Source organism: Emys orbicularis, chromosome 6, assembly GCF_028017835.1.
Source record: "Emys orbicularis isolate rEmyOrb1 chromosome 6, rEmyOrb1.hap1, whole genome shotgun sequence".
In the NCBI taxonomy this organism is placed as follows: Eukaryota; Metazoa; Chordata; order Testudines; family Emydidae; genus Emys; species Emys orbicularis.
The window spans coordinates 61237383-61261765 of NC_088688.1; the positions used below are offsets into that span (position 1 = coordinate 61237383).

General features: G+C 40.3%; 1 protein-coding gene across 1 annotated transcript in view; it reads right to left on the reverse strand.

Annotated features, from left to right (window-relative positions):
- Window positions 1–253: 253 nt before the first annotated feature.
- Window positions 254–24383, reverse strand: part of PCSK1 (proprotein convertase subtilisin/kexin type 1) — a 33869-nt gene continuing 9739 nt past the window's right edge. The window contains exons 4-14 of the mRNA XM_065406125.1: window positions 24156–24302; window positions 22950–23026; window positions 20437–20525; window positions 17142–17314; window positions 14518–14730; window positions 11809–11909; window positions 9450–9683; window positions 7708–7865; window positions 4181–4314; window positions 1931–2092; window positions 254–616 (exon numbers count right to left, since the gene is read on the reverse strand). Coding sequence (XP_065262197.1) covers window positions 254–616; window positions 1931–2092; window positions 4181–4314; window positions 7708–7865; window positions 9450–9683; window positions 11809–11909; window positions 14518–14730; window positions 17142–17314; window positions 20437–20525; window positions 22950–23026; window positions 24156–24302 — 1851 coding nt within the window. The remainder of the gene's footprint in view (window positions 617–1930; window positions 2093–4180; window positions 4315–7707; window positions 7866–9449; window positions 9684–11808; window positions 11910–14517; window positions 14731–17141; window positions 17315–20436; window positions 20526–22949; window positions 23027–24155; window positions 24303–24383) is intronic.

Sequence of the window (24383 nt, forward strand, 5' to 3'; positions counted from 1 at the left end):
TGTTGTCAAAAGGGGGTTGTGGTGCAATGAAGTTTGAGAAGCCCTGGAATAGAGCGATCACTGATACCCTTCAGCTTAGTGCCTCGCCACTAACAAATTACACTTCCTATCTGTTTCCCACCGCTTGACATCCTGGTTAAGTATGAAGCAATCAAAGTAGTAATCACATGAGTAAAGTGTAGAATATACTTCAGAAAAGGGCAGTGGGGGTGGGGAGCATGAATATTTCCAACTCAGTGCCATACCCTATATTTTAGTTGTCTTCATTCAGAATATCAACCAAGGCTTGCAGCAGTCTATCATCTCTATGTTTGTATGGTTTGGCATTGTAAAAAAGGTCAACATAGTCACTGTACAGAGTGTCCTCAGAGTCTTTTAACTGGGAGGGTTTGTTTAATTTTTCAAGGGCTTGATAGAAGTGTTTATATGGAATATTTAACTTTTCATTTGGAGTCTTCTTTGGTGCTCGATTCTGGGCCATGTGCCGGCTAAAAGCACTTTGCAATAGACGAAGCATTGCCTCTGATGGGATTTTGTCTCTCATTTTATCAGTGCTACTGCTGGTACCTTCAGTGACCATGGGTTTTGCACTCAGGTTCTCTTGCGTGGTATGATCCTAAAAAACAGAACAGTATCAAAAGGGTTAGGTATCAGTGAAATGCTGACTGAAGTAGGCCTTGTTATTAATAGGGATTTGTGTGTATGAATAAATGCTACTTTGATCATTTAGGAACCATTGGCACCAGGAAAGGGATTGCAAATATCTTGTGCAAAATGTTTAATATCCCAAATAAGTAACAGATCATAAAAGTGTTAATTTGGATTCTACCAGCTGGTTACCTATTCTGTGTACCTAGCTACCATCCAACATTATATAGTTATCCCTGCAGATCTTAAAAGGTGAATACAGTTGGATTGGGTACGAACTTGGAAAGAACACCTCTCAGGAGGTAGTGCATGAAGTGGTAACTCAGTAGGTGGCATTTTTCCCCTCTCAAACAGGACTAAACCAATACCCCAAAATAGTGAATACATTTCTGCTGGAGGTATTGTTTCAGATGAGACATGAAAATGATGTCCAGATACATTCTGCCCAGCAACTTCCCCCTGCAGTGTCAGTTGACTACAGTTTTACTTCTCTTCCCGTTATACACTGTTGTGGACTATTGCTGTGCACACAACTACTTCAGACTGATGAATTGATATCTATATATCCTATGGATATACCTACCTACCTATTAGGGGTGATGTTAGACTATGTAGTTAATGCCTGTGAAGTGCTCTGAAAACTTTCAGATAAGCAGCTATTTTAAAAGTGCAAAGTATTATAATCATATGTATCTGGCACCAAGTCCCAGACACAGAGTCTTGAAACATTATTTTTTATAAATAATTAGCAGTTCACCTCCAAGCAAAGAAAGAGGAGAAAAAGGAACTGAAGGCAACAGCTCTAGTTACCAGAAAAACATTCAGGATCAGAGGTTCCCTAAACTACATAGAACCATTTGTAGGTGCTTCATTCCAAAACTCACAGCAGGCACCAGAGCTGGCATGCTCTTTTAGGGCCTGATCCTACTCCCACTGGAATCATTATAAGTGATTAGACCCTAAAATGCAGCTTGATTGTTGGAGGGATCCCCCCACATTATTCAGCTTCTTTACAGACTCAGTGGAGAGTTCGTTTTGAGAACTGATAACATAAAATGATCACTAGGTCCCTCGGGTCATGTATCAAACCACAAGATAAATGAAATAGTCCATTGTTGGTACAGATCACATCACAATACTCACACAGTTCACAAATGAACAAGGGCTGGGTGAAATGAATAGAGAGATAGGCACATTCATAAAAGCAAAACCACCATTTTTTCTAAATTGTTTTAAGAATTAAAAGTAAAATATGTAGGAAACACCACAAAGTGACTGATACCTCTACAAAGTCTGCCATCTTCTCCACTCCTCTTCTGTCATTTTGCACAGCATTGTAGGATGTGTATACACGAGGCTGCTTCATGTGTTCAGGTTGGGTAGAAGTGCCATGCAAAATTAATTTCCAGTTCACAATTCTTCCTTCATTCTGCATTCTCCTAGACTAAAGGACAAGCATGAGTATTGTATTAGCATAGACTCAGGGGATGAGAGAGAAGAAGAGAGAGGACAGCTGATGTCAACAAAGACAGGAGTCACACGACTGGTTTATAGTACTTTTTAAATGTAAATGTAGATGCTGATTTACAACCACTGAAATATACCGCCGATATGATATATAATGTATGATGCATAGCAGAAGGTGAGAATGAGTCCAGTGATTCTAAACTATCCCAAATATGCCAAAAATACACATATGTTTTTAATAAGTATCATTATCATTAGTTCAGTCATTACAGGTGGAAATACAGTACAGAATGTCAAAAATTACTAAACCAGATATTTCATATTGTTAGAATTTGTTCTCTGAGCCACTGGACAGCGATTTCTGCACTGTGAGCAATAGATTTTTAATAATGTTGTACAGTAGTAACACTGCTCACTACTGCAAGCAATAGGGTTTGGGACCATGACTGAGTAATACAGTCATTTTAAAATCTGATAAAGGAAAAGTCAAGTATGGAATTTAGTGGAACATGTTTTCAACAAATATCATCTTCAGAGTTCTTGCTCAATTGTCTACCTGAACTAAGACAGCTGCTGAAGATCCACCTATTCTAATAAAACCCTACATTACTAGCCTTGAGATTTAAAGGCTATGAACACTATTTAAAATTAGCAGTAAATCTAAGTGAGGATCTCATTGGGTAGCTATAAATTACAAGTGGGGTCAGTAACAAGTGTGAGAAACTGTTTCTGGAATAACAAAAAGTGCCAGAAGCTGAAGAAATGGTGCATTGTTTTTCAGGGAGAAGGTGGGGTTTGTATGAGAGTTCAGGTATCTCGTATTTGAAGATGGAATATGACTATCCATCTAACTAAAAACAAAATGCTCTTCTTATATACATTCCAAGAAATATTATGCCTTGTTACAATGAGCTATTGATTAGGGCACTTCTAACCACGGGATTATCTGACAAGCCTACAAATCCTACAGGTAGTATTAACACTACTCCAGAGCTCCCTGTGGAGAATAATGTTTGTTTCTGCTGCCTTCTCCACCTGCTATGTGCTTGGCATTACTCTGCTGCTTACAAGTTCCTCTCATTCCACAATGCACCATTTATTTCTCTAAATGGCGATCCTCCAATTAAAGATGTCCCACAGAGAAAAACAGAATCAGTGTTCCTTTTCCAGGACTAAGGTCTAAAGGATAGATCCTGAAAGGTGCTGAGCACCTTCAACTCCCACTGATTTCTATAGAGACCAAGGGGGTTGGATACTCTCATATGTCTCATAGGAGGCACTCAGCACCTGATAGGATCTGCCCTTAGTGACAAGCTTATTACCAAACTACTTCAGTGAAATTCTCGAGAGATGAGTGAACTTGGATTGATTGCTCTCCCTTTGAAGAGAATGATTTCTCAGTCATCTACCAAGCAGCTTTCTCCCCAAACCTCTCACTGTTGTAATGTAATCCATATTCCCATATGGTTTAGTAAACATTTATTATATATCTCTAGATTTCTTGGCTATAATCCTTGTGGACCATTCATTACTTTGAGAGAGAATATAGGGGAAGATATACATCAGAATTGCTCTCTGAGGTCACCAGGAATTAATAGACTCACAAGCTTTTGAGTCAATGAAAATTATGTGCATATACCAAGAAGAGACTAGACCTCTTCTTGTGCTTTACTCCCCAGGAAATTAATTTGCAAGTAATCCATTACATATTCCATTTCAAAACCACACAAAAATTGCATTAAATGGTTATTCTTCAGCCATATGAGGAGTATGTACAGCATGATAAATTATTAAAAGCTAAATTCTGCTGATAGTTGCACTTCCATGAAGTTACCCTGGTTTTACACAGCTGAATTTGGCCCTATCTTTTGAATTTCTATCTCTTTAGCCTGTCCTTTTCCACTTTTATCCAGGTGCATGTTTTGTTTTGTTTTGTTTTGTTTTTAAATAATTAGTTTTTCACTGAACAAACTCCACCTGTTCTCCATCCTGCATGATGTTAGTGATCCACTGGTCTATGTCCCCAACTCATCTACTTGGCTAATTAACATGCACACATACTTACCACATCAGTAATTCTCAAAGTCCAAGTGCCTTTTGGATTCTCTCCCCATGTGTGAACAGACATGAAGTCCCAGTTTTTAAAGCCATTGGGAGACTTATCTCTCTCTCTTTCAGCCAGTAAGACAGTGTTGGTGCCTGTATTAGTGCAACAAACAAACATTAATGGAGTTAGCGAGCATCCATTGATTTTGCTGAACTACAGCTCCTGTAAATCCTCCCCTTGTGTCTGCTCTCCATTCATCACCTTTTAGAGATTTTTGCCTATCATCAAGAACTGCCCACCTTGTTAAACAATACCCATGCTTGCTTTAAGACTGAATAGACCATTTGACTGTTGATCCAAGGCTCTCTTATTTTTCATACTATCAAACCACCAATTGCACTCTACTATCACCTGGAGCAGTTACACTTGCTTTTGGTTTAATTATGGGATGGGACAATGTTACTTCTGGATATTAGCTGTTAACTCAATTTCAAAGCAGGATTTACTACGGAGGGTTGCAGTTAATCTAGGAGATGTAATGGAGTATCAGAATCACACCAGCAAGGATCTCACACCCTAACAGACAGTAACATACACCCATAAGGGAACAGCTTGCAGGAATTAGGAAGTGAATGTCACGCTTTCCTACCTTATGAAGTCATTCAGTAATAAAAAACAGAACTGGGGAAAACTTTCCCCACTTTAACCTCTGCGGGTCAAATTCTGCTCACAAAGTTTGCATGGGGGTAAATGAGAGCAAAATTTATCATTGTGTTTTCAACGAGTGTGGGGTGTATCTTAGGCCATGTCTACACTATGGGCACTACAGCAGCACAGCTGTGGTACCACAGCCATACTGCAGTAGCGCTGAAGTGTAGGCACCTCCTACAATGACAGAAGGGAGTTTTCATGAATGTAGTTAATCCACCTTTCCAAATGGCGGTAGCTAGGTTGACAGATGAATTCTTCTGTTGCCCTAGCCATGTCTAGCCCAGGAGTTAGGTTGGCGGAATGCATTTTTCACATCCCTGAGTGCTGTAGATCTGTTGACCTAACTTTTAAGTGTAGACCAGCCTCATACTCAGGCCAAGTCTACAGTACGGGGACGTTAGTGACACATCTATGGTGCCGTAGCTATGCTGGCGTAACCCATAGTGCAGGCACAGCCTACAGTGATGGAAGGGGGTTCTCTATTGTTGTAGGAACACTACTTCCCTGATCGATGGTAGGTAGGTTGAACGGAAGCATCTTCCATCAACCTAGCTGAATCTGCACCAAGGATTAGGTTGGTGTAGGCTGTAGCTATGCCATGCAGGGGGTGGTTTTTTCATACCCTTGAGCAAAGTAGCTATGTGGACCTACATTTTATGTATAGGCCAGGCCCGGGTTACATTGTAACACCATGGTGATGAGCTCTAACAGGGGGAAAGGCATTTTCACCATAGTACTGGCCTGAGTAAAAGCCACTACTTGTGTCTTGCTTGCAACACTCCTGCTAATACATCCCAGAATGATGTTCGCTTTTTTTGCAACAGTGTTACACTGTTGACTCATATTTAGCTTGTTATCCAGTATGACCCCCAGATCTCTTTCTGCAGTACTCCATCCTAGGCAGTGTGCAACTGATTGTTCCTTCCTAAGTGGAGTATTTTGCATTTGTCCTTACTGAATTTCATCCTATTTACTTTAGACCATTTCTCCAGTTTTTCCAGATAATTTTGGATTTTAATCCTGTCCTCCAAAGTACTTGCAACCCCTCCCAGTTTGGTATCTTCTAAAAACTTTATGAGTGTACTCTCTATGCCATTTATCTAAATCATTGATGAAGAACAGAACGAAACCAGACCCAGAACAGATCCCCGCGGGACCCCACTTGATATGCCCCTCCAGGTTGACTATGAAGATAACTATTCTCTGGGAATGTTTTTCCAACCTGTTATGCATCCACCTTATAGTAGCTCCATCTAGGTTGTATTTCCCTAGTTTCTCTCTATCTATTCCCAGACAAAATCTAAACTAAGATGGAGTCAATGCTGAGAGTACGGTCAGTAATTTAGAGTAAAATACATTTCAGGGATGTGGCAATTATCCCCAAAACAGACATTGTAAACCCAGGAAATTCAGAGTTAAGGTTATACTTGAAAGAAATCCAAATGAGTTAAGGGTGCAAATGCACAACCCAAAGAACCCTAACTCTGCCTTCTAGTGACACCGTGCCATAAGTACATGTTTAGGATTAATGCAATTTAGTGTTTGTGGTCCCAGATTAGATAACACTGATCTCAAAGACCATATTAAATTGCTACACCTCAACCCTGTGACAATACAGGGCGAAGTTAAGATTACTTGTTTTATATTTTAATGCAACCATCACTGTAATATCTAGGTGCCTGATACAAACATAATGCCCCCATTCAGGTGATGCAGTTGCTCACCGCCATCCCAGAGCTCCGTTGACTCACTGAGTCATTGTCTGGCCCCTACAAAGCATAAACTACAAGCTGGTGTCCTACAGAAACCCCCAATATGGGCTACACACCCTCAGCACTGGACAGGGCCGGCTCCAGCTTTTTTGCCGCCCCAAGCAGCGAAGCGGGAAAAAAAAAAAAGATAAAGCCACGATCGGCAGCACTTCGGCGGCAGCTCTACCGCGCCACTTCATTCTTCCGCGGCAATTCGGCAGCGGGTCCTTATCTCCGAGAGGGACTGAGGGACCTGCCGCCGAATTGCCGCCGAAGACCCAGACGTGCCGCCCCTTTCCATGTGCCGCCCCAAGCACCTGCTTCTTTCGCTGGTGCCTGGAGCCGGCCCTGGCACTGGAACACTATACCTAGAAGTCTTGTCTCTGGAATATGGGACATCAGAAAATGATGCCTCAAAACTAACCAATCACTGTTTCCAACCTTGCAATATCATTTTCATTTATGGATGCTACCTCTGAGGTACAAACAATGGGACATCTGGAGTGATTCTGAGCCTGTAAAAGTGAAGAGCTGGCAGTGTCTACTGAGCATCCTTACAGAATTCTCAGGACAGCTACCTCACAAAAGGAACAATCTTCAGAAAACCTGGATGGGTGGCAAACCTATTTTAGTATCATTTTCAGTTTTCATTTTGAGGTCTTTGCTTTCAAGAATAACTTAAAAGACACGGAGGTAGATAGTGAGGCATAGACAGCCAAATCCCTGCCTTCACCACATGCTTCATCCAAGAGTGGCATTGAGGATCTGGGCCTTTAAGGGCTGAGCTTCCCAGACAGAGTCTGGGCAAGGTACTTTCAATCTCCTGCTGTTGTGCACAGCCAGTTGGAACTGGACATAGAATAAAGCAGAGATTTTGCAAGCACCTGAAGCACTGAGAGATCACTGAGCACCACACCAAGCATGCACCTTTTTGGAAGTAATTACTTTTCCTAGAATGTATTCAGCCATTTCGAACACAGGGAGATTAAGTGATTTTTATATAAAGATTAATAAGATCAGTGTCTTACACTGCAACAGCAGAAACTAATCATTTCTTTGAACACATTTGTTTGCCTCCTGTACCTGATGGGGAAGTGAGGGTGACGTGAAGATCACCTCTGCGGGAATATTCAATTGTTGCTTCAAACTGCACATGCTCCAGAGATGTAACAGAATTTTCTTGCCCTTCACAAGCTTTTGTGGGAATTTCAATAGTTACTTCTCCATTTGCTCTTAATAACCTAGCAAAGATACAGGGATTATTTGGTTACCTACTAGCTTATTACACAAAGTCCAATGGATGCATTTTACACCTGTATCATGAACGATCAGACTGGGGGAAGATGTACTGCACTCCTTGCTCATCCCAAACTGCCAGTGGGACCTCCGGGAGCTCTGGGTGCACATGAAATACAGAAATCAGCTAAACTGTTTAAACTGACTGGGCCTGATTTCTTCCACACACTACGGAAGCAAGCAAGCTGGATAATCAATATGTTCTTTCAAGGCTTAATGTCTACATTGCTCTCCAAGAGACTCCTAAAAGACACTCTCTTTAAAATTACAGCATCACACGAGTGTATCAGATGTACATGTTGTTTGCCTCAGTAAAATCACCAGCAGGAATATTATTATATAGTTAAAATGGCTGGAAAAAGCTGCAGCGGCTGTAGCCCTCTGAATCATTCCTAGAATAGAGCCTACACCTTCCCAACATTTTCAAAGCATTGTGCATGGTTTTCTCTGTAAAATTCTCATTAACTTTAATGAGAATCTGGTGCTTGAATCCCTCCCTACACAATGCATTAAAAATGTAGGAGCTAGCGAGCTTTGTTTTTGTAATGTAACATAAAAGGATTGCAGTAATGATACCTAACTAATAAGTTTCATGTACGTCAGCTCTCTGTATTAAATTCAAAACACCAAGGAAAACAGATCAGATTGGGGAAAAAAAGGCAAGAGAGTTAAAAAAAAGCACTATAATAAAAATAACATAAATAAACAGGTTACCAAGAAGTGAAACACCACATAGTTGTAATATATTTCTACTTGGTGCACTTAGATGATGTCATTTAAAGATTTGTTATAACTATCTTTATTCCAGACAGCAAAGCCATAAATTAACATGTGAAAACCAAAAAGAAGAGAGTCTAACGGTCCTTATTGATTAAACAAATTAATTATTGAGAAAGTCATTGTGGCTTGCCAGTATTAATACTAAGTCTATGTGCAATATATAGGAAATATTTGCAGGTATGATATATGAGGTTTTATCAGAATGCATCTGGGATGGTTGTGTACATAGGAATGGCAGGATGTGTGAGTTATGCAGATCACCCCACGAGTGCTGCTGATACAACCTTTACATCACACTGTCATGTATGGGATATATGTCACATACGTTACAGAAAAAAATATTTTAGGAACAATTTAGAAAAAACAAATTAAACTATATCAGGGCTATTTCTTGTATTTCTTCATCTTAACTGGTTGGATTTAGTATAACAGTGCTAATAGTCCTGCAGTGTCATCCATCCAGATGACGGTTACACATGCAGACAGAATCTTCATTCTGTATTGAATCATGTATCTTAGTATTTTGCAGCAGTTTTACAATGAACTACATGAAACAAAGAGATGGGGCATTACTCACCCACCCCCTGGATTTGTGAGAAATAGAGCAAGGCAAAACCAAAGAAACTGAAATTAAATATCTCAATCTCATTTATACCTATTGGACAAATTTGTGCAAGATACTACCTTCTTGCCTTAGATTAGAGAGAGATAAATTGATATGAGGTATTAATTTCAATGCAAATTCTTACCTAGGTTCAAAGCTGTTGTCCTTGACTATACACTCTTTCTTTTCAGGTACTCCTTTCCAGATTTTAGGATCAGCTAAATCCACCAATGCCTTGGCATTAAGTAATCCAAATCCAAATCTGCTATTCACCATCAACCCTGCTCCATTCTTCTTCCATCCAGGATTGTTGGCCAGTGGATCATATTCTGAAGTCCAGACTACCAAATGCTGCATATCCCTCCAGGTTAGATTAGGGCTGTTTAAAAAAGTCTGGTTAATTCCTACAAAACTGCCAGTCAGCTTTCTCTAATAGTATAATTTTACTCTACACACACAAAGATGTTGAAAAAGCAAAATATTTTTCTGTTAGGCGCTTATATGCACCCCTGCCCCATTACTGTAGTATCTGAGAGTCTCACACACAATGTATTTACCCCAACAAAACTCCAAGATATGGAAGTACTATTATGGCCATTATACAGATGGGGAACTGAGGCAAAGAGAGACTAAGGGACAGATTTTAAAACGTATTTAGGTACCTGAGTACTTTTAAAAATCTGGCCCTACATGACCTGCCTAAGATACGCCTCTGGTGAAGCAGGGAATTGAACCCAGGACTTCCAAGTGCCCTAAACATTGGACCATCCCTTCCTCCCTCACAGTGCATTTCTTCTCTGAAAAAGGATTTTGTGAAAATGCTGTTGTGAGGTTCCATGATTTTTCGAAGACATTTTTTCTAACTACCAGACCTGCAAACTCAGCATTGTTCTCTGAGCCCCGATCTATACTACAAAATTACTTCGGTATAACTACATCACTCAAGGGTGTGAATAATTCACACCCCCTGTACAACATAGTTATACCACCCTAAGCACTGGTGTAGACAGCGCTATGTCAGCGGGAGAGCTTTTCCAGCCAACATAAATACCGCCTCTTGTGGAGGTGGACTTATTAAGACAATGGGAGAGCTCTCTGCCATCGGTTTAGACTGTCTTCACCGGAAGCACTGCAGCTGCATCGGTGCAGACACACCACTGTAAATTTGTTGTGTAGACCTGCCTAGAGAATCAGTCTTGGATACTTTCCATTTCATGCATCATCACTAGCACTAAGGGTTCTGCAGACTGAATTAGCACCTCATTTAAACCTGGGCAACCCTATTGTCTTCAGATTAGGTGCTCACTGACATGTGCAATCCCATTGCCTTCACAGGTTTTGTTCACAGGTAACAGACTGGAACTTAAACTATGTCTACACTGCCTTGAAGTTCGGACTAAGGGGGTGTGAATGGCAGTGTGTACCAAAGTGCTGCATTGTAACTCCCTGTGATGGGGCGGCTGCCCCACACTGGCAGAAAAGGGGTTAAAGGCAGCCCTAAGGAGGCTGCGCCAGAGGCAGTCAATCAGAGAAGGGCTGAAAGGAGCAGCCAATCAGGGCCGAGCAGGCCCATATTAAAAGGGAGCTGCAGGACAGAGGAGGGCAGTTCTCTGCTGGGAGCCCAGGGAAGAAGGACTGTGTCTCTGGAGGGCTGAGAGAACCGCCAGCACCCTGGACAGAGCAGTGCTGCTAGCAGGAACCAGGAGAGTGAGAGACAGCTCCTGGATGGCTGCTGGGATTTGCAGGCAGAGGCCCTGAGGCAAGGGCAAAGAGGATGCTGGGGCCATGAGGAAATGACCAGACAATTCACTGCAGTAGCCACTAGGGGAAGTGGCTGAACAGTGGACTGCAGGTCCCCCAGAAGGGGGGAGCACAGTGTGTGGCATGGCTGGAGGGCTGTGTCACTGAAGAGGATGTTGTGGTCCTTCAAGAGACATGCTCCCTAGAGCAGGAGTGATGGCGGCAAGGCACTACTCGAAGAGGGCACACTAACACGCAGAGATAATTCCCCCAAGACAGCCAGCAGGAGGTGCCAGAGTGGTAAGTGCACCCTGTTACACTCCCCCTGTGTGATGCCATGGTCATGAACTAAAAGATTCTTAGTTCTCATTAATCTACTCCTGTTTGAAGAAGGTGATGGCAATGCAAACTAGGAACTTTTTAGTTTGTGCCTGCAGCTTCCACATGGGGGAGTTATCACACCGCACTTTAGTGTGCAAGGCTATTCAGACCTCCACAGTCCAAACTGCAGGGCAGTGTAGATAAGCCCTAAGTAAACAGACTGTTGCTGATGCCCAGAATGAAACAGAATCCCCAGACTCACCCTATCTCATTTATGTTGATCTGCCTGGCTAGCAAGGGTTAAAAGGACTACTAACTTATTTTTATCACTAAAGTTAGTAGGCCTAACTCTGACAGGAAGCGGACCAGTTGAGTGAGATGGTGCCAATTTTGTACAGTCACAGTATGAGAGGACTACAGAAGTAGAGTTTAGGAAGTCTTACTTTGCTTCAAGAGCTAGAGCAAAAATCCCTGCTGCCAATGGAGCAGATGCAGAGGTCCCAGTGTGAGTCTCAGTACATTCGTTGTGAAGATCAGCACTTGTCTGAAAGAAAACATGACTAAAATTAACATGAAAAAGCTGAATAAGCATTATTGTTTATATGTTTGGATACATAGTTATGCATCCTTTATCCAGTGCACCTTAATTCACTGTAGAAAAACTTCCCCCCAGTGAACAAAATAATGGACGCTTAAATCTGATGATAATTCAATCTACTCCTCCCCCTACTGTATCTATTTCAACTATAATTTTTGTATCAAAATGCCTTGTATTGGAACAAAGTACTCCCACATTGAATATCTTGCCTTATTCTGAGATCTGAGAGATATAAAAATTAGTGATTCAGACTCATCTGTGAATCATAAAACCCCATCATTGTGTTTGGTCTAGAACATTTAAAATTACTGCTTGCTTAAAAATTACTCACAGGCTTAGTAGTAGCGTTCTGCTTTCTCTTCAGCAGAAGCACTATAATTTGTAAATGAAACATGCATTTTATTTGAAAATGAAGTACCTAATTCCTCTGCCCATGTGCCTGCAATATATGAAAGTGGATATGCTGAGAGCTTTACATCTCAGCTACAGAGAAGCCACTTTGGAAGGGCATTCTTTTGACCTACTGAAATGAAAAGTTATTTTAACCTCCACCTATGCAGTACACTGTAAGATTATCATCAACCAGATCAAAGCTGTTGTAGTTACTTAAATTCTACTTTATCACACGTAATCTCTTTACGGCAGGGACTATATATACACACATTTTCATATACATATATATATATATATATATATATATATATATATATAGGTGCTGCATATTAGATAGATAGCACCTAACACAATGGGATCCTGAGCCTTGACTGAAGCGTCTATGTGTTACCACAATAAAAAAAAATGAAGGCGACATAGAGCCCAGTTCTGCCTCCTGCTGAGCGTCATTTGCAAGGTGCTGAGCAGTTCTGCTCCTACTGTAGTCAGTGGGAGTGGAGAGTGCTCAGAGCCACACCAAAAGGGTTGAACATCTAGCACAAACAATCTCAGAGTTTGGAAAATTAGAGTTGGTTGGAAAACCGAGTTTTTACTCCCCACAAGAAATTTTGAACAAAATCTTTTTTCTTTTACTGAACAAAGTTTCAAACTGCTTCAAAATGATCATTTTTGTTCCAAATTGACATCCTGACTTTAAAACAAAAACCTGAATTCGTTTATTTACATTTCAATAATTAAAAAAAGAGACCCAATGCCCTAGGTACTCTAACTCATCATTAAATATCAACAGCATTACAATAATTTCAACGTAACCGGCCAGACACCTATAAAACTCCTTTCCAACCCTTTTATTGTGCTAGGAAACAAACCCTCAGGCCTTTTAGAAAACCCTCACCAACAGATGTCTTTTTCAATGTCCCTTGAAGGTCATTAAATTCAGGCTATTTCAGACAAAGGACGAGGCAGGGAGAAAGTTCCAGAGTCCTGGAGTCCTCACAGAGAATGCCCTGCCAGCTGCCTCCTATCTTGGATAATGAGGGGGATACAGCTGAGGCACCCCTGCTGACTCAACTGTGCCATGAAATGACATTTTAAGTTGGAGCAAAATGAACATTTTCCTTTCATTTTGAAGTGTCAATTAGAAGTAAAAATTTTCATTTTGAAATTGCTCCCAGGAAAACCAAAATTTCCCATTAGACTTGACATTTTCCCACTGGAAATTTAGATTTTGACTAAGCTATATTTTGGGGTAGAACATTTTTCAACTCAAAAAATTTCAACCATTCTAATGCTGATGATAGGCACTTAGGCCAACTGACTGTTAATCACAGGCAGTGGAAATTCTTAGAGATTTCCTAACACCTGGAGATTTCATATCATGAGAGGAAGATGCAAAAAAAAAAAAAATTGTTGAATCTAGGGCTAGATTTAAATTCCTGTTCTGGTCTCAAAGGACACATACCTGAAAATACAATGCTCCTCTTACTTGCAGGGAATGTAATATTCTGAAGCACATTTATGTTTGTGTTAAAAGGTCAAGGTTCCAACTAGAAATGGACTTGAGTTATGATAAGCAGATCTGAACCTGAACTTCCCCAATTTTCAGGCCTTCAGGTCTAGTGTTTGGATCTGTCTATATTCTTAACATGTAATCACCCCTGATGTCACATGTTTGAATTCTGAAGAGCATACATTCTTTGAGCTAAGGTCAGCATGAATTTACACTTGGGAATTTTCCTTCCGTTTTCTGATGGTATGAACGCTACCTAGTTTTGTATTTTTATGATTCACCAGCTTTGGGTCAGAACCCACCCACTTTTTTAGACTCTCCCAACACAAGGATAGATGAGATGTGGTTCTGAATATCTTCCCTTTTGCAGGATATCCTATCAAACCTCTATCATATTTAAATAGCGTATCTTTTCAGAGATCAACTGTAATGAAATGATGGTACTATGTAATTATTGCTTTAAAATTAAGGGACGTTAAAGGGTTGCAACCAGGTTCCAGCATGACAGTATTAGGCATATAAAGCATAAGTAAATGAAGCACTTAAAAATCAGGCCTCTAAAAGCTGTTTCTGTTTTGTCATTTTCATATATAAAACAATTCTACATGTGTTCCTCAAGCATGTTTATTAAATCTGGTAAAAACAACCTACAATTCTCTGGTCAGTATAATCCCCACTGCTGTATGCTGTGGCCAGTGTCGAGGAACACTTCTCTGCATACCAGGGAGAAAGACCTTGTTGAGAAGCACTGCTTATGGATATAGTGTAGATACTATCTGTGTAACCATCACAGTCACAGTTATCACCCTGACGACCACCATTCCCAGAAGCCCATACAAAAATGGAACCTTTTCCATTTCGGCCCTAAGGAAAAGAAAGGAATGATTATCATTAGGAAGAAAGTCTACAGTCTCTTTAGTACCTTCACACCAAAAATCCACATAATTAAATGATCTGCAGATGATAAAGAATAATTATTCATATAAATCCTAAAAAGTTAGAGGTAGAAAAGACCTATTATATGTTCCAGTCTATCTCCCTGCCAGTGAGGGATTGCTCTCTATAGTACATCATCTTGTGATTGGTCCAGTCTAGTTTTAAATGTCACAATTAATCAGGCATCTACCACGTCCACTGGAAATACGTTTTGGATGCAAATCAGGAGACTGTGATCAATAATGTGGTTTTTCCTATGAACACATTTGGTACTGAGTGTGTTTACAAAAAGCAGAAATATTTTTTTCAATAAATGGAACTTCATTATGAGTTAATTTCATTTGCATTTGTTGTGATCACAGTAATATTGGTAAGCAGTATGTCTGATGTGTGAGATGACATTTCCATCCAACTCCCTTTGTAGTTATGCCCTTTACAGTTTGGCATTTACTTGATGAAAAACTGCAAACCCATAAGCTCATTTTATTGGAGAGTCTACTCATCACTCCCAAATCTGTGGGCTTCCAGTCATCAATCTCAGGGCACAATTGCCCCCACTTCCTATTCCAGTTTCTAATGTATAATAAATTAGTTGCAGCTATAAAGATGCTGACAGCTAGGGATTTGGAGAGCTGGAGCAGCATGAAAAATGCCACACTTTTCCTAGTTTAAACAAGTATTTGCCATTACATCTTAAACTCTTGTAGACTTTAAGTGGAAAGTATCTGCTAATGTGCAGAGCAGAAGCTTACATTTTTAATTCAGTATTAATTTATGTACATTCATTATAGAGAGCAACTAGAAAAGCAGATCATCAATTAATCCCCTCTAATCAATGTTGACGTAGCTGGTTCAGGGGCCAAGTGGCAATTGCAGCAATCTCAAAATAAAAAATAAAAATAGAAAAACAAGCTACACTCTTCCTATTAGAGTTGTCAGGGTGGCTCCATTGGAAATCACAATAAATGAAATAACTTGTTTTAGTAACTATGGCCCCAATCCAGCAACACACTTAAACACATGAGACACTCCATTGACTTCAGCAGGAATACTCATGGGGCTAATCATGTACTTACAATTAAACATGTGCTTAAGTGCTTTGCTGGATCCGGATCTAGGGGGCCAGTCCTGAAGCTAGCTGAACACTGTCATCTCTGACTTCAATGGGAGTTGAGGGCACTCAGTACCTTGCAGGATGGGTCCCCAATGGGTTAGTTTGGTACAAAATAAACTGAAAAAATGCTGTCCTCTTCACCAAGCAAATTTCCTGATTTCCCAAGTCCAGGCCTATGATTTCAGGGGCATTAGTTCTTTACTCTTTCCAATGCCCTTTCAGCCCATCTTCCCTTCCCACCCCCTGAGACTCAATTTTCCACTCTACCTTTTCAGACCTCCATTCCTCTCCCTCCCCATCTCTATCTCTCCCTTACCAACACCTTTATCATTGGTTAGAATTTCCCTCAGTTGTCAGGCTCCTCCTTCTTCTGTCCCTCTTTCTGCTGTTCTTGGCCTTTCCCTTTTCTCCAGACACCTCTTCTACAACTCCACGAGCTCTGCTTCAGGCTCTTTCTCTTCTCCATTTATCTCTCTGCTGCATCCCCCTGTCAACACTATCGCTAGACCATCTTTAGATGTCTCGATATCTCCTCCTGGCTAACAGGTGGGGACAGTGTTCATGTGTCTGTTTGTGTGTGTGTACCCAGCACTCTCATTCAACACACAACTTGTCTCCTAACCAGATCTATAGGAATAACATAAAAGAGAATTTAAAAGCTGCTGCTTTCAGTATTCTCCAGCATGCATTCCTACCATCTTCATTTTAATTGGATTAGGTTATGCATAAAGCAATTAACATAGTGCAAGTAACAGAATAACACAACCCATCCACACAATGCTAAAACACATCACCATTTTACAAAATGAAATATTCGTGAAGCGAACACTTTGTATTAAATTTTTATAGGAGCCTCTGTGCAGAAATCCAATTACTATTCAGAGCAAAACATGCAGACAGAGAGGAGGTGGGGGAAGGGAGGCACAAAAGCAGCAAAAGGAAGGATGAAGAAGGAAAGCTAGTCTGCAGAGAATAACCTCTTGAAAGCAGAACACTGTAAGAATGCTTTCATAAGTCAGGTCCCAGCTGGGAAATTTTGCTGAACCTTTATATTAACATCCTTCTAAAGAATGATTCAGTTTCTCAAATCTGTTTGAATGAGCAGAATGCTTTAGCAAGAAATAGACAAAGAACGGACCATTTTCTCACCCCTAAGAACCATTTTAAACTACGGTCTTTACCTGCAAGCTGGGCTGTATTTCAACTTAACTACCTGTTAGCTTACCTGTTTGATCCCATATTCAAAAGCCTTCTGTGCTAGCCTGCCAGGTCCCTCTACAGTTTTACCATCATCATTAGGGCCCCAGCTTGCACTGTAAATATCCACATGTTCTGGATTGAAACCAATTGAACTGGCTTCAATGGCATCAGTGACTATTCCATCCAGCATTCTTATACCTTAAAATAAAAAAACAGGAAGAATGAATCTATTTAATGTTTCCTTTACATTATCATTAACTGCTCGTACAGCACCTAACACAATGGGGTCCTGGTCCAAGATTATAATATCAATGTAAAACATTTCACGTATGTATCATCCTTCCTTTGAGGAATTCAGGGCATTTTACAAATATTAAAAGTGACCTTATAAAAATTGGACTGTGCCCCACTATTTCTCTCCCATTTTTTTCTTTTTATAGTGTACAGAGAAGGACTGTGAGAGTTCCCCCTCCCCCAGTTTGTTTTTTACCCTTGAAATATAAAAAAGGACAAATCTGGTCTACAGTGTTGTTGTTTTTTTTCTTGAGAACCTCCTGAATGTCTCATAGAAGGTGTATTGTATGCTCTTATTTTAAGGTCTGTCTGTCTGTCTCTGTCTGTCTCTCGTCTTTTAACAAAGATTTCTTTTCTCTGGAAGTTAAATAGGTGTTATCAAAAATTTTAAAAACTTTGAGTTTAAAAATTTTGTTTAAAACGAAGAATTTTAAACACTCTGACTAAAAAATCCCTTCCCCTCTCAATTACCAAGCTTGTCTTTTATGCTAGCTATCCAATCCTGAATACACAAAGGAATATTGCAGAAATTTCCCAGCATTGCTAATACTAGTTAATTTTTACCATTGTGAGCAATGTGGGAAGCCCCAGTGATAGCCAGCCATTAACATTTTCATTAGAACCATGTCATCTAATCTTGCTCAGAGCAGGGCTAATCTCCAGGATGCCCTAAATTCCAATGGCAGCTAGTGGCTCATCTGCACTAGAGCTCCCAACATTGCTAACACTGTTCGTTGTTAGAAATGGTGGGGAACTTTTGCAAAATTCCAGCAGTGGTGCAGCAATGGTAGCAACAGTACAACCGCTAATGTAATGAGGATTCGGAACAGGTTTTCATGGCACAATAATAAAAATGCTTGGGCTCTGTCTATGCTAGCAATTTAGTACCAGAGAAGCTGTATCATTGCTGGCAGTTGCTGAACTATTGCTTATAATTCTTCTAGTGCAGAAATTCTCATACATTTTCCAAAGAAGGACAGACAAGATCTGAATTTCTAATGGGAGGGGGGGGAAAAACCACCAAACCTCAGGCTTTGATTCCTTCTTTTGCATTATTAAGAAGCAAAAAAAGGGAACTGACTGCAGGATTAGGGCCCGAGATTGTAATATGCAATGAAATACTTAGAAAACAGGAGCTAGTATAGACACTGTGAGAGCACCAATAGAGGTAAAGGCAGCTGTACAGATCTGTAATATAATACAAGAACAAACAATTATATCCTCAGCACACTAGCGAAAAACAATTCAAGCAAAACTGCTGTTTCGGTTCAATTCTCTGTGAAAATTCTGTTTTGTTTTCTAAATAAACTCAGGGATATGATTATTGTAATGGTTTTTCATTAAATTAGTTTTCACCAGGAAGCAGAGTCATATTAGTCCATACATTTGTCTTTCCCTTTTCTTCTACATGCTTGTTTCCCATCATCAGCCTCATGAATTCAAAAGCAAAAGGAATTTCAGACAGATACATGTAGCTGCCTGACAGACGGCTATTTTTAGCATCACATTCACTATGTTGGAACTCTCAGCCCAGTCCTTCATAAAATATAACTTCTTAATAATTTGATTTCCATGCAGCATCAGAAGAAACAGTGCTATGGTGACGTATGTGTAAATAAATAAATTCCATTTACTATATGGTATATGGGATAAACATTTCTTTTTTCTACAGAAAATAAAGGAGGGAAGTGCATGTAAACACTAAATGAAATTGAAATGTAACCTTTAAAACTGATACAAGGAAATATTTTTCAAATAATGCACAATAAGCCTGTGGAACATATTGCCACATGATTTCAATGAGAGCAAGAATTTAATAGTATTCAAAACAGGATTGGACATTTATATGGATAATGAAAACATCCAGAGTTATGATGTTAAATATTTGAAAAATAAACAAGAGCATTCCTTCCTGGAGATGTGTACCAGTAAAAACCTGTATCTCCATTTGCAAATCATATAATAAAGCATGCAAACAGGTGTGAAGTAACCTTCTTTGTATATGCAAGTGCTTGGAAATGTGGGTACAGTGAGTGTTCAACATTTTTGCAGTTTCATCCCTTCACCCTGCTTTAAATATTTGATCCTTGGTGTCTTCATCTTCTGAATGAGATCTTTTATTTAAACAGTGTGTGAAAGCATAAAGCAGAATGGCAAAGGCGGACAGGAAAATGACATCTGTGACAGCTCTAAACCCCTCTGAGAAAACAGGACTCAAACGGTGAGAACAGTAATCACAGTTGTCAATCCCAGCTCAGCTGTCCCATTTGAATCAAGGAAAAAATTGTGAAATGGAAAAACTACAAATTTACAACTCTATTTTCTTTTGTGCTAAATAACCACTAGCAACTGATATTTTGATCATGTCTATTTCACAGATCTGTAATAAACTAGACTTTCAGACACCATTCTATTGACTAACCAATAAATAAGCCTTTACCATTCTACTGACTAACAGATAAACAAGCCTTTACCTGTTTTCAAAATTAACATGCAATTGAAATGGAGAAACAAGCAATTGAAATGGAAACTACAGCAATATGAATACCTTGACTGACACCACCTTTCTATATAACTGTGTAGACAGGAACAAAACACTCTAAATAAGAGTAGATAGGAAATTGGATTTTCTTTCTTTCACTCTGCAGGTTCTATTTATTTTTGTTCAAAATGAAATACCAGTCCACCATTCCTTTATTTAAAAATATAGCCCTCTATTTAGTTGCAACCAATAATCATATTATGGATCAAACCCTGAGAAACTGATGGTTGCTCTGGATTTGAGACAATATACATGTAGCAACTTACACTATTTCTGGTATGAAACCAGATACCAAATACCGCAAGGTGCTGAATGCCTCTTGAGACATGCTGAGCACACTCAGCTCAAGGTGATGGTAGCTCAGGGTGCTCAGCACCTCCAACTGAGTGCTCAGTACCTTTCAGGGCCAGTCCCTTACTTCACTTTGTTTCCATTCACATCAGAAAAAGTAAAGTTTAAATCAAATTATTGTTTGGTTTCTTACCTCCAACTCTGGAATTGTATGCCACGCCAACACCACATTTCTTGTTATTGGCCTGCATGGCAATTTCTCCTGCACATCGTGTTCCATGTCTGGATAAAGTAAATGATCATTTAAATCATACTATAACTCAGTGCATTTATTTAACCTACAGAGAGACTTATCACTTTTCTGCTAGAATTGGTGCATTCTTTCATCACCGAGATGTGAACTCTTTGAATATTAAATAGGTATGGAAATATGTCTATTTGGAAAAGAATGCACTTTTTGTACTTAGGCTTTGGTAAACATAATTTCAAACCATCCCGTGATCAATAGATCATCAGGATGAGGCACTAAGGACCTGATCCAAACCCCACTGAAGTCAATAGAAAGATCATGTTGTTACAATGTCTACCATGAGCTGTACCATGCCTACTATAACAGAGTGCAGTAGTGAGGCAAATTTGGAATGCCAAGAAGATGCTAAATCCCTTAAAAATATCATGAAAAAAGCCACTTTTAAGCAAAAATTTAGACATTTAATTTATTTTGGAATGCAACTGGGTAGTATTTAAAATAAACAAACCTCTTCATCTTTGTGAAATGATTCCTCTAACAAGGAATAATCTTTTGCCATGAAGGATTCCTACCCTTCAAAGCATAACAAGACAGCATAACTATACAGAGTTACTTTATCTAGTACTACAGCTTGGTATGCAACTAAATGATTCAATGTTTCTGGATGGAATTCCATTTACATATTAATAAAGATTAGAGGTAATGCAGGTAGATTTAAAAGATAATGTCATTGGAATAAGAGGATAATGGCCTCCTACTGCTATATAAATGCTGAAGCAAAGCAGAGACATTCATTTTCAAAATCATAGAACATTTCTCCTCTGATAACTTCCCATTCTGGTGACTTTATTTCTATTATACCAATGGATTCATGATGTGGATGCTACCATTGTGCCTGATAGACAGTGGGGAACCAGAGTGTGAGTTCCTCATTGTATCATTATTAAATAGTGACTTCACAACTGGCTTACATAATTGACTTGTTCTGTGCTACAGCTTGTAAAGAGGTCTGTTCTCTTCTCTGTGGACTAGCTCTCTTCCTAAGCTATCATGGAAGGATCTAGGTGCAGCAGAACTACCATGGTGTTTCACTGTGCAGAGGAGAAGTGGGTTGTAGGGAGGTCATGTGGGAAGATTCTTCATTCCTTCCCTCCCACAAAATGCTACAAAATTCCACTAAAATAACTGGCCAGGTGTGTAGGAGGGAGCCAGCTGCATCTTCACAAGGGATGGTGCGGTAGGTATGTTCCCCTAGTGCAGGAAGGGGCAAACTTTTTGGCCTGAGGGCCGCATCGGGTTTCATAAATTGTATGGAGGGCCGGTTAGGGGAGGGGTTCACGGCCCCTCCCCCCTTTGACTCCTGCCCCATCCAACCCCCCCGTTCCCTGACGGCCCCCCCGGGACCCCTGCCCCATCCACACACACCCCTCCCTGTCCCCTGACTGTTCCCGGACCCCTGCCCCATCCAACCACCCCTTCTCCCTGTCCCCTGACTGCCCCCGGAACCCCTGCCCCTGACTGCCCCCTGCTGCCCCATCCAACCCCCCCTCCTTCCTGACTGCCCCCCCGGGACCCCTGACCCTATTCAACCCGTTTTCCCCCCCCCCCCAACCGCCCCGACCCCTATCCACACCCCAGCCCCCTGACCACCACCCCAAACTCACCTGCCCTCTATCCAACCCCCCCTGCTCCATGCCCCCTTACCGCGCTGCCTGGAGCACTGGTGGCTGGTGGCGCTACAGCCACTCCGCCGTCGCCACCACGCAGCTCAGAGCACCGGGTCAGGCCGGGCTCTGCAGCTGCGCTGCCCCAGGCGCTCACAGCCTGCCACCCAGAGCATTGCGCCAACGGCCAAGCGAGCTGAGGCTGCAGGGGAGGGGGAACAGCAGGGGAGGCGCCAGGGCTAGCCTCCCGGATGAGGTGCTCGGGGGCCAGGCAGGATGGTCCCGCGGGCCGGATGTGGCCCACGGACCGTAGTTTGCCCACCTCTGCCCTAGTGCCTAAGACACAGTCCCTCCCAGAGGCCATCCGATGGGCAGACGTAGTTCCTCATCGTCCCCCGTGCAAGGCCGTGCATTACAGGCATAACTGAGTACAAAGTCTGCTTAGTCAGATTGGTGTGCCCTATAATTCATTAGCACTAACACCAAAAGATTGTTCCCTTGAGATTACAAATATGTTATCAGTGCTTTATACATAGAACCATATGAAAAAGAGAGCTTCAGAACATAATGGGGAAATTAAATTGAAAAAACTCATCTTGATCTGGAAACTTATTCAACGTCCATATATAATGTGCGCAAAAATACCATAATGTTTTTTCCCTTTTACATGTAATAGTCCTGAGTACAAATATTTCTCAGGTTAATGGTGAAGAGCTGTACATTTGCCTGTTCTAAGGCACAGCATAATACTTCATTAGTTTGTTTCTTTTTACAAAATGAGAGGCTACTCACTTGTTTTCATTTGTTGGATCATATCTGGGAAAGGGATCGTGATCATTGTCATTGAAATCATAACTTGCCTCTGGATCCTAAATTAAAAAATAGACTTTATAGTTACAATGAGAGAATATCCTCTAAAACAAGTTTTAAAGTTTCTGAAGTCTATACTAGGCAATGGCATAATTAATTAGATAGATAGATGTGACATCAACTTTAACGTATACTTTGTCCTCAGCGTTAGTCATCATTCTTGATGTTTAGGTGAACAGTTCACTTTCATAAAATAAAAGTACATAACATTTAAATTAATCTTCTAGAGAGGTATTGATTAGCATGCACGTGGGAAAGGTTTTTTGCTATCAAAGCTTTGGATGTTGGAAGGCTAGTGTGGGGAGGCCTGCAAAGAAAGGTATTGGGATATCTAGAAGAAGGGCACTGGATGGTTTATTTATCATCAAATCACTTTACAAACATTTAATTAAGGAATCCTCACAGGCAGAGCTGTTTTGAACGACAAGTTTTTGTTAAATGAAAAGTGGCTTTTTTCAAAACCAATTTTTTTCATGAAAAATTGGTGAAAGTTTTTTGTTTACAATCTGTTTTCAGTAAAAAAAAATGATAACCATTTCAATAACATTTTCAAAAATATTTTTTTAATTCTCCATTTTTTTTAGCAAAATTAAACATGGATCTTTTAAGAAATCTTTGAAATGACAACAATTTTGAACATTCTAATTTTTGTGTAGTTAAATTCTGGAACTGGCTTCTAAAGGAGGTTGTGGAATCCCCATCAGGTTTTAGGAACAGGTTGGACAAACACCAGTAAGGGATGGTCTAGGTTTACTTGGTTCTGCTTCAGCACAGGGGGCTGGACTTGGTGAGCACTCAAGATCCCTTCCAGCCTTACATTTCTATGACACTGTGAATAAAAAATCCACAAAGGGCTAAAAGAGTTTTAATAATTCAGCGTTAAACCATTGTGTCTAAACATGCCCAGGGACTAAACCACCCTGAAGAACCCACTATCCTGGTGAGCTTATTACTCAATTCCTAGTGATACAGGCCAGGGTCCAAATTATGCTTGAGGTGAGTATTTCAGTTTCTCTGTCATGTGGGAGCTGTCTTACTGAACAGAGAGAAAGCCAACAAAGAATGTTTGTATATAAACATCTGCAATTGTTTTATTTTTTCTACAGCATTCTTAAATCACAAACTTACATAGTTAGTATATATGTCAGTGTGATTCCACTCCAAGCCATCATCGAGCACTGTTATAACAACACCTTTGCCTGTAATCCCTTTTTGCCATACAGGAATAACATGGAGATCCAGTTTTGGCAGAGATGGAGTCACCCTTGTATCTTGCTGGGGGGAAAAATGATAGTAAGCATTTTAACATTTATACATTCATATTACACCTGTTCAAAGCTGTGTTTGAGCCATATT